Source organism: Arctopsyche grandis, chromosome 2 (genome assembly GCF_051622035.1).
Source record: "Arctopsyche grandis isolate Sample6627 chromosome 2, ASM5162203v2, whole genome shotgun sequence".
Lineage (NCBI taxonomy): Eukaryota > Metazoa > Arthropoda > Insecta > Trichoptera > Hydropsychidae > Arctopsyche > Arctopsyche grandis.
The window spans coordinates 14681792-14693005 of record NC_135356.1 but is presented as its reverse complement, the minus strand read 5'-3'; the positions used below and the strand labels follow the sequence as shown (position 1 = coordinate 14693005).

General features: G+C 32.7%; 1 protein-coding gene across 2 annotated transcripts; it reads right to left on the bottom strand.

The window, feature by feature from the left end:
* Nucleotides 1-289: 289 nt before the first annotated feature.
* Nucleotides 290-7726, bottom strand: LOC143922644 (uncharacterized). 2 transcript variants are annotated; one of them, XM_077445976.1, is made up of 7 exons: nt 6699-7726; nt 3719-4001; nt 2882-3013; nt 2340-2527; nt 1573-1716; nt 1367-1491; nt 290-1110 (listed from the first exon to the last, which is right to left on the bottom strand). In XM_077445976.1, the coding sequence occupies exons 1-7, from the start codon at nt 7631-7633 to the stop codon at nt 1019-1021; spliced, it is 1899 nt and encodes a 632-aa protein (XP_077302102.1). In that variant the 5' UTR covers nt 7634-7726; the 3' UTR covers nt 290-1018. The 2 variants fall into 2 exon arrangements, with proteins under 2 accessions (XP_077302102.1, XP_077302101.1); XM_077445975.1 differs by having other exon boundaries at nt 3719-3865; nt 6683-7633.
* Between the last annotated feature and the right edge of the window lie 3488 nt (nt 7727-11214).

Genomic DNA, 11214 nt, shown 5'->3' with positions numbered 1-11214 from the left:
AATTGTTTGCTTGTAATGAAAATCGACAGTTTTCAATATAAAAAACCGCAAAATTTTCTATGCAATGTATCTCACGGTATCTTAAGTCTAATATTTTCTGAAAAAGTAAAACTTTTAACCAACCAGAGTAATTCTGGTAGTAATATAATTAGTTTCGGTGCAATTGGTTTAGCTTGATTGTTGTTGAATACGACTGTAATATGTACATACATGTTTGTTTTGCGGCCGATCGAGCATAGCACGTTTGTTTATCAGTGGTAATGAAAAGGAATAAAAAACGTGTATTGTTAGAGCCTCATTTATTTATACTCTTTTAGTGGTATGATAAATATAAAACCTAAAAATATACTCTTTTTCTTTTATATACACAATATACAAACGCACACACTCGCGTATGCATTATACATATAATAATACACACGAACACATACATACATACATATAAAAAAAAATAACACATGGCATTGCAAACTCGTAATACATGAAAAATTATTTAACATGAACAGTCTCAAAAATATATTTTATATAATATAAAACAATAACCGCTAACATTCGAAATACATATACATTCCGGGAAAATTTACACTCGTGTTCCCCAAATTTCTCGATCCGCCCGTTATATTCAGATGTAGTGCTCCATCAGTTTCACATCAAAGTTGTAATTATAATATTATAATAATGGGATTATCTTGCTCTTTAATAATATATGCGTTCATAGATTTGTTAACATTTTTATGCGAATCGGCAGAACATCGTTGTCATGATATTGTGCAATACCGTGATTTCTTAGTATTTAGGTTTTGGGATGATTTTCTTTTTTTTTTTTGATTTTTATTTTTTGTTTACATTAAAGAAAATAATCTTTTATACAAAAGTATTCATAGATTCGTTCTTTCCCAACTGAAAATACTGAAGTTAAACTAAAAACTATGTTTTTTTTAAATAAATTAATAATTATATACCTAAATGAATAAAAATTTACACAAAATTTGTAGTGTTTGATAATGATGAAACATTTTCAAGTATTGCTCTGAGGTCCTTTGGGTTTGATCATCATTGAAGCTTTTTTCAACGTGTAATCCCATCCCCTCCAACGGAACCATACAATACCTGCGACAATAAAAATTTGTTTAATTAATACAATTCATACAGCGGATTGAGATAGAATATAAATTGAGTTTAATTGAATATAAAATATAATTGAAGTCAATACAATTTCTCCTTCTGGTGGAGATAGAATATAAATTGAGAAAGGAAAAAAGTCAGGTTGTTAGGATGAATAGAATCTGGGTTAGAACTATGGATAGTGTTGTTTAGTACAAGCCTTCTAATCAAAATCAGAATTAATAAATAAATCGATACAAACCTTGCCTGGCAGTAAGATCTTGTGGATCATGAAGATATAGTCCGTTAAGACCACGTCCGCATGACTTCCACCACCATCCTCCTTTGAGCATCGACGCACAGTTCAGAGAAGATCTATCGTTGTCTCTGGAAATTGCATCGAACATTTCATTTTTGTATGTCTCGTCATGTGGATAAATACTACAGAATTAAGTTATGAATATTTACCTGTTGTATGTCGAGAATGGACTGTTGTTGGAACCGTACCAAGGGTCGTTCAGTGAATCGCCGGCATTCCCTTCGTACCCGTCAATCTCCAATTTGTAATACTCGCTCTCAGAGTATATTTTGAAATGGGAATATTGGGCATACCTTGAAAAGATTTAAAAATAATTTAAGTATAAGATAATTTTAAGAAATACACGGCCAATATTAGTGTTATATGACATTGCATAAAAAATGTAAGATGTATGTAACCATCTTCAAGATACAGTATCAAGATAGGATCATTTAAAAGCTGTTATACAGGTTTTTCATTAAAAATTGACCTTTTTTCATTTTAAATTGACCCTTTTAGAAATTGACAATTTAAAATGAAAAGCCTATAAAATGCTGAATATGGTGTGTATGGGCAAGTATTGAGATTTTCAACAGAATAAAATCATTAATCAGTATTTCTTTATGGATATTTGCCATAACTTGATTTAATTTACAATATTTTGTGTTCAGATTTAATAATAAATTTATATGTTTTTTATCCTATGGTTTTTTTTGTCAAATAATAGCATAAGTATGTTTATGAAAAAAATTATACAAGGCAGATTTTAAATGTACATTAAACAAATGAATATTTATTATTTATTTAAAAAATCTTATATGTATATTGAGTTAATTCGTGGAAACACTTTTATAAGGGAAAAAAAATTACATAAACCAATTTTTGAGATATGAACAGTACGCACTATCAATATATGCACAATAAAAGGAAAATATACCTCTTGTTTCCTTCGAAGTCTTCGAGTTCTATCCTTAGTATGTAATCTTCATTGTTGGTTAACATATAAATGTTTTCATTTCCGAGCCAAAACTCTTTAGCTGGATCTCCAAAGCCGTTCTTGTAATCGGCCCAATCTCTGTTGAAATTTTCAGACGGTACACCCAAATCGTCACGACGTTGAATAACCTGAAGCACGTGTATTCAGATTTAAATAACAGTTATATATGTATGTAAATTGACGAGTAAAACCTTCAAATTTTCCCAAACAGTGACCTGTTATAACTTTTCAACACAATAATGATCAGTCCCACCTTATTATAAAACACTCTAAATACAATTCCTACACATTTTCATTCATTAGTTGATGAGTTTAAATTTTTGCAATGATTAAATTTTAACATTCGTATTACATGTTTGAAACACATAAGCATTCCGGCAAAACGTGTTTTTATTTTGGCCACTTTTGATGCTGAATCTGATGTTTTTATAATTGATTTCGTATTATGCAAATGCTTTTTATGTGAAAATAATGTGACTTACAGTCCAGCCTCCTTCAGCCACATCTTGCTCGCAGAATACTTTCAGGAACCAATAGGTAGTTCCTCTTATTTGCAGATAATACACTCCGGACTGTCGCATGCCGGCATTCAGCAAGTCTACACAAGAGTATCCCTAAAAATGGCAAAAGTGCATACTGTTAGCAATTGTTTAATCATTTATACGCTACATGAAAGTACATAAAACGCCGTGCAAAAAATATATGCAATAGAATCATTTCACAACACAGAAAATAAAGCAATTCGCAAATATAAACAATGGACAGTCATTCCGTTTTTAATTTTGTGAAAATATCTATTGATTTTGAGAAAAAGTAAGTTTGAACTGTTGAATCATTCTGCCGTGTCTCATTTCTTACAACGAGATCAATCCATAATCTTTTCTCTTATCACTGTAAAAAATGTGAGATTTTTTCACCGTTTTTGAGCAGACAGTGCTGCGAAAAATGAACTGTGATTGTTTTTCATTAGAAAAGTGGCATATTTGCCAGTAACGAACTGGAACATTGTACTGCTGCAAAACAACCATCCGCGCGTTTTTTCACAGTGCATTATTTTAAATAAAATATTTCGTCTATATAGTGCAAAAATATTCGGAAATTACTTTCACCGTCGAATTTGGCGATTTCGCCGAAATACTAGAAGCATTTCTTGCGAGAAGATTCGACGAAAGAAACAAAGCACGCTTTTGTTGAAACGTCAACGACCGCCAATAAATAGTTGGATGGGTCTGAGGGACCCCTTTTATAAACACAAATAAAAAATCGCAACAACAATGCAATCGCAGGCAATAATCAGGATGTGTGTGTGCTATTCTTACCCTAATGTCTTTGTAGTTGGCGATGACGTCAGTGGTAAAGGTGGTGTTGCCGATCGAAGGTTTGTTCTTGACACTTGGGAATATCACCCCTCCTTTTCTCGTGCCTCCCTCCTTGCTTCCTGTGGATTCCTTGACGGTGATGGTCTCCTTGACGGATACGACTTCCTTGACCAGAGGTGGTTCTTTGGGTAGAGTCAAGTTATCTTTGAGCGCAGCATCCTTGACCGTAGTCGTTACATCTTTGGGGGTGGTCGTCTCCTTGGCCGTCGACAGCGTTGTACGTCTGTAGTTTTATTTTCTATTAATAATCAATTTGACAAGAGTTTCTGACGTAGAACTACGTCTATTATCTTTCGCATAGCAATAATACTCATATCTCCGAATTTAACATATATGACGCTTTGTAATAGCGTCCAGTCAAAAGCGCCCGGTATAAAACCACCCCGACATAACCGCGGGAGACGAAACTGCAAGTACATATACATATGTATATGCAAAGTGGATTTATCTGTTTTTAGAACTGGACGCTTACATTTTCATACAACGCAATGCGGAAAATTCAAAGTTGCGGTCAAAGTGTCAAATTTATATTCATGAAAATATCTTACACATAATTAACCATGTATTATTGTTTTATATTTAATTTTTATTAAATTTCTCAACTTGACCGCATATTATCATTTCATTCGAACGAAAAATCGATGTTACATGAGAAAGTGTTGAAAATCGCAAGCAATAAATGCATAACTTAAATAATAATACTAGTAAGATTTCACAGTCAATTCCTATAATAAAATGCACACATAATCAAACAGTAGAAGAATATTAATTATGTAACAATATAACAAAGCGCTTGCGTATTATTTTATAAATATTTTATAGACGGCTATAATAATAATAATATAAATCCTTTCGTCACTTACTAAATGGTTAATATTATTATATTGTATTACATATAATACATACATATATGTATATTTAAATATCATCATACATTTTGGACCTCAAAAGTTATGTACTAATATTCCATCATACGTACATTTAAATTCATATTTGAAATGTTAACTATCTTAGGGTTTCCAACAGGGCTCTTTTCAAGAGATGTTCTTTTTTTTGAGAGAATTTTTTTTTATCTCTTTTGTTAAATATGTTTAATTTTTTTCTTTTTTGATAAGCATTTATGATTTTTTTATAATAAAATAAGCATATACATATAATAGTGTTTAATTTAGAGCGTTCCAATTGCGCAGTTCTAGGATTATTGAAAACCAACGAACGTGTTATTTAAAGATCTATTAAGGATTTTATAAGAAAATTTGAAAAATTATAACGAATATTTTTTTAATGATTAATTTTAATTTATGTGTTAGCTACATCATTCACGTTTCACTATTTTGTAAAAAAAAGGCTTCTCAGAAGATCACATTTTTCTATTGGTAAAGCAAAAGTGAATGTGCCAGCAAATATGCAATGAGATTTCAAGAATTAATAAAAAAAAAAATTCGCCTGCAGCGCTTAGTGCGTTGTTATTTTCGGACCATAATTTTTATAAATTTTAGTTTTTTTATTAAACCTGATTTTGATCATTTTTAACTTTTTCATTTTCTATTTTTTAAAAAAAATGTCATCTTTCTTTTTACTTCCCAGTTGACAAAAGCCACAAAAATTCTTACTATTCAAAACAAAAATTATAATTTGATATAAAAAAAATTAATATGTAATAATTGTGAATATTCATACGCAATCTCATAATAAATGTACGTTTAAAAATATTAATAAAATATAAATGTAGTTTATAAACATATACATACAACACCATTGTATATATATAAAGATGAATTGTTTCTTCGCTATGTAAATCTACAGTTTTAGATTTATAACCACTAAATTTGTAATACAAAATAGATATTCTGAAAAAGTTTAAATTTTTGCCTTTTTTTTAATTCACTCGCTAGAGCAATGCCGGGCAATTCAGCTAGCCTACTACATATATAAAGTTGAATTTTTATTTACTTGTCTACTATGAAAATCTACAGTTTTAAATTGAGAATCATTAAATTTGGTATGCGATCTTTTGCCATAGACGGTTTTTGAAACATTTTGTTACTTTTTTTTTTTTTAGCATTTTTCACCCCTTCGAGCAACGCCAGGCAATGTATCTATGCAATACATTTAAGAATAATCTATTTTTGTTAGTTTCTTTTTTAGAAATAGCATATTGATATAAAACAGCACCATAGATTCACAAGGAAAGTTTTGATCTTGCTTTATTTTTGATAGCATGTCTAAGAAATGATATATAATATTTTCATATAATTGATCATTAAAAGTAACAGTGAGTATTCCAAGCATTTTTTACACTAACATAATAATCATAAACACTTGTTATGTAATGTAAAAAAATACGCCAAAGATAAATTGGTATTTCAAATATGAATTATGATGCGTGACGGAATGTAGTACATATTATGTATATACGTATTTTGAGGTTCAAAGCTCGTTGCGACAAAAAGTTCATATGTACCGTACTAATCAAATAGGGAATATCAATATTGGAAGTGTGTACTTAAATTTGAATTAGAAAATTTCACAATGTATATTATAATAAAATAAAAACGAAAATTTAAAGCCGACGAGAAATTGCAACATGCGGAAAAATGCTTAGTAAACAATTTTCACTCTATCAATTATCATCGCTCATGGGAGAAAATTGATCAAACAACAGTTTGAAGTATTAAACAAACTTGCAGCGTGATGAAACATGACAATTCCGCGGTGGATACATTTACAGGGGCACAGGAAAGAAACAAGTCGACAAACATACGGGCTCGCGTACATCCAGCAGTTATCAAGTTTCACCTCAAAATTGGTAATGTCAACATGCTGTCAAGTGTTGCGCAACATTTTCTAATTCACGTGGACGCCGGATTCGTTTTTTTTGTTTTTATTTTTTGTATTGTCAACGTGGGAAATGTCTGACCTGATGTCTGCTTCGTCCGGAAGTCGCGAAAGATCCGGCTCCGGTTCCATGGGTCTGTAGCCCATGGCAGCTCCCACGTCCTCCTGCTTCTTGAGCCTCTTGTCTACATTGCCCAAGTTCTCTATGATCAAGTTCGCCTTCACTCTCAGATCGTCATGTATCTGACCAATGGCTCGCTCCTGCCTCTGGGTCTGTGTCAGCAGCTCGTCCGATTTGGGTACCAGATCGTCGATAGAACTTTTGGTGCCCACGACCACGTCCCACACCTGGTCCATCTTTTCAGACACGTTCACGATTGGAATCATTCTCCTGATGAGGGTGTCGATTTTGCCCGTCTTTGCTGATTGCCTAGCCGGTCTTGAGTTCGATGTTGTGCCGTTGGCGTGGATTGTCAAAATTGGTTCTTCCGGTTCGACGACGGCTGAATGTACGTCTGATACCATATTTAAGACGTTGCCTAAGTTCTCAGACACTAGATTGATGTGGAATTGTAGTTTTCTGTCTACGTTGCTGGTCGCTGTTCTCAGCTGATCCAACTCTTTCGTAATGTGGTTCATTACTTCTGTGTTCATTGCTTTCGTTATCTCCAAAACGTTCATACTGATGGGTTTCTTTTCGCTAGCTTCTGCATTGATATCGTCAACTGGTAGGAAGTTGCTGTCTATCTGATTTTTGAGTCCCACCAATTTGGAGTCAATGTCGGATACTTTCTGGTCCAGAGAGACCAGTCGCATGTCGAGACTCTCTCCATCTCCTCTGGTCCTTTCAGGAGAGGACTTGTCGCCTGGTGCGTTGTCCTTTCCAATGTTGCGGTTGATGTTGGCCGATTGTTGATGGAACAGTCTCACGTCTATCGTCCTCAATTTGCTAATGATGGAGTCGGTCTTGTCGATGTTGTCGTTGACGCGGGAATCTAGGGCTTCCAGCCTCCGCATCAAATGCTCGACAGCTTTGTCGAGGTTTTCGATCCTCTGCAATTTGGTCTCCAAAGTGCTCACTATCACCTCGAACACGTTGAATATGTACTGTTCCCTGTAACAATGAAAACAAAAATCAGGTATTGTCTATCAGGAGTGGAAATTTCGAATCGTGACCATGATTGATTGGGACGTGATGAACCATTCACCTCTTAATTGCAACGTGCATTTCGTTCGATAAATAAACTAGAAATATGCTAAATATGCATTACCCAATAGTTCAGTGCAACACGATCGTTCGAAAATGAATACCAAAGATAACCAAATCGCAAGCACGAAAGTCAAATACACGAGAAGTCAATACTTGTCAGAAGAGAATCAAAATATTTTTTTGTTGCTTGATATCTTATTTTGATGATGTCGTAAACTATTCGCTCCTTCTTTTAGGCTTATGATCGATAACCTTTCGAAAAACTTCTAAGTATTGCCGATTTTAAGCACCGAGCGTACTTTTTTTTCCGAAAGCATGAATTGAGCAAAAAAATTTCAATGGGCGGGTCGAATTCCCGAATTAGACAAATTCTTGCTTAATTTATGAATTTTGCATGTACATGGATTCGGCGTAAAATATGTATATATTACAGTCTATGTAAGTGTTCACTCCGGTTCATTCATGGACATACTAGTTTTTCATACGCGAACTATTGGTTTTAGTTCAACAGTCAAAATATTTAAATAGACTCAACCGATGTCCCGTGAAACTTTTAGCTGTCAAAACCATTAAGATGCTAAAACGAGTAGTTCGTTTGTCAATTTTTTTTTGTGTACAGTATAACTGGCCAGATTGGTTTCTATATGAAAAAACTAGTATGTTCATAAACAAATGAAATTCACATATATTGTAATATATAATTTCGAAAGAGACTTTGTATATATATCGATTTATTATTTTTTCGATTCATAAGCGCCGATTCGATTTTTTTCGATTCAAAGGATCAAAGGAAAAGTCCCCGGGGGCAAAGGCACCGAGGGCGAAGCCGCTTTCGCACCGAGGGCGAAGCCGCTTTCGCACCGGGAGCGAAGCCGCTTTCGCGCCGAAGGCGAAGCCCTAGGGGGCTCAGGCGCCAGATTCTGGTATACATATAATTTTGAAAGAGAGTTTGTTTGTTCGTGACAGTCAATTTAATAAAAAAAAACAAATGAGTATTCAAATAAAACTATTCAAATAAATTTTATAAAATGTTAACTATTAGATTATTGATGTTTAAGCAGTTTATATTAAAAATACCGAGCGAAGCCGGGTAAAACCACTAGTAATATATAACTTATAGTAACGTTGTAATGCAGTTTACATAGGATTTCCTTTTTAAATACTTGGCGTTTTGACATTTCAAAGGCTTTGACAGGTAAAAGTTTTGGGTGACAACCGGTGAGTTTATTTGAAGACAGCTGTTGACTGTTAACACTTAAACTTAAACCAATAGTTATTGTATGAACAAGCTAGCCGTTTTATGAACGAACGAAATTAGCACTTGGAGTGTAATATATATAATATATATGTAACTTGCATTTTTGCAATTAAACCAGTAAATATAAAATTAAATAAATATGTAAAATAATATAATTAAAATTAATTGAAAAGATATTTTCATATAAACAATGTATGATTGGGTTTCAGTATATTTCCACACTTTTAGCTAGGGTGTTTAGTAACGATAGGCATTGCATTGGTAAATAAATAATATTGTATATATTAAAAAAATACAAGTAAAAGCCTGAAATGTTGATAACAACTGCAGGAACTGACCACGACAACGCAATGTTGATACTAATTGCACAGATTGACAATTTATTTATGCGTAGCGAATTCTTTTCCATTAGAAAGTCATTCAATCTCATTTTCCTTTTACACATTTCTAGTTTTTATTTTATTCTTACGATTCAGAATAATAATTATAGAACGGTATGGGCATCTATAGAATTAAAATCGAAGCTGTCGACCAACACTGAACCGTTGCACAACCTTATTCGATAATACGTATAATATTAATAATAAATTGAAAAATTACCATTTTATATGTAACAAATGTAAGGGCTTCACTTCACTTCGAGTGATTCATCTTACGAGTTATTTATACTTCAATTATCGCCAAAACTGTGGTTACACTAGTATTATGTACGTAAATATGACATTATATATGTACATATACTGGTATGTACTTTCACGAGAATTTTCCTTGTGAATTTTCACGCGTGTGAGTTACTACTGTAAACAATTCCTTTGTGTGCTTTGGAAATACAAGTGAAATTAAAGCAAACAGTATAATGAATGCATATTATTGACTTTGACACTTATTAGCAAATTTACAACACGACTCATTCACAACGCATATTATTTGCTCACGCTACAGAACGCTACGATGACAGATCGCGGTTCGTTGTGATGATTTTCACGCTCGGAATACTCATTTGCACATTCAGCAATTTTAAACCATTTTTCATAAAAATCTCATAGTACTTAAATCTCCTTCTATTTTTACAAAATATTGATAATCTGCCACTTACATACATATTTATGTAAATGATATTTTTCAAATGTATCATATCATTTACTTAATTTACATATATTTACGAGATTAGTTGATTTACATACAACCTGTTAAGTCAAATTTTTGATACAATTTTCATCCAAAATGAACAGCATAGTACAAAATTGTAATCGTACTATTATTCTAAGGAAAGTAAACATATATGATGACGTCATTAATATGTATAAAACTTTGATGAAAAAAGAAGGATTGAGACAAGTTATGAAATTGAAAAGAATGAAAATCTATTTCAAAATTGGATATGCACATATTGAAATACATATATTAAAGTAGAATACATATACATATGTATGTACATATATGTGTAAGGTTTTCAAATGACCATGTGGGTACTATACATAGTGGTGGTAAGGAAATGACTAAAGTAGGAGTAAAGTGCGAAAAAAGATGATGAAGACATGATCTAAGTATACATTTCGTTCGTTCATGAACACACTAGTATGTTCATGCTATAGTGTACGCAAAAGAAAAAAAATACAAACGAACTAGTCTGTTAAGTATTCTCAATCGTACGTGACATCTTTTATGTACATACATATGTATACTTACCCTGAGTTGTAATATTTAAAAAAATAGCGTGAATGGGAATTATAGCAACGTTCTAGTGTGCTTTCCATAGGATTTCCCATTTAAATATTTGTCCTTTTGACATCCCAAAGGTTTCGACAGTTCAAAAGGTTCGCCAGCTAAAAGTTTCATGCGACAACTGGTGAGTATTTGAAGATACATTTTGACTGCTAGCACTTACTTAAATTAGTAGTTCCATTATGAGCAAACTAGTATGTTCATGAACGAACTTGATTGTTACATCTACATATATAGGAATGGAAGTAATTATGAGAGCTTTCTCTGGTTTAAAGTTGTGTTTGATTGGTAGACGAATTATTTAGAAAATACGCATTGATGAATATATGTAAGGGATGGTGACATTTTTCAAACTGATAAAGAGCGTAGTCTTTCAGTATGCTTAGTTGACGTTCATAAAAATAG

Excerpts from the sequence above, each read along its gene's own strand:
- LOC143922644 (XM_077445976.1), bottom strand. The coding sequence starts at position 7,633 with ATGCGGAGGCTGGAAGCCCTAGATTCCCGCGTCAACGACAACATCGAC. Across the intron at positions 3,014-3,718 it reads CCAACTACAAAGACATTAGG|GGATACTCTTGTGTAGACTT; the intron begins GTAAGAATAGCA and ends TGCCATTTTTAG. Across the intron at positions 1,717-2,339 it reads GACTTCGAAGGAAACAAGAG|GTATGCCCAATATTCCCATT; the intron begins GTATATTTTCCT and ends AATCTTTTCAAG.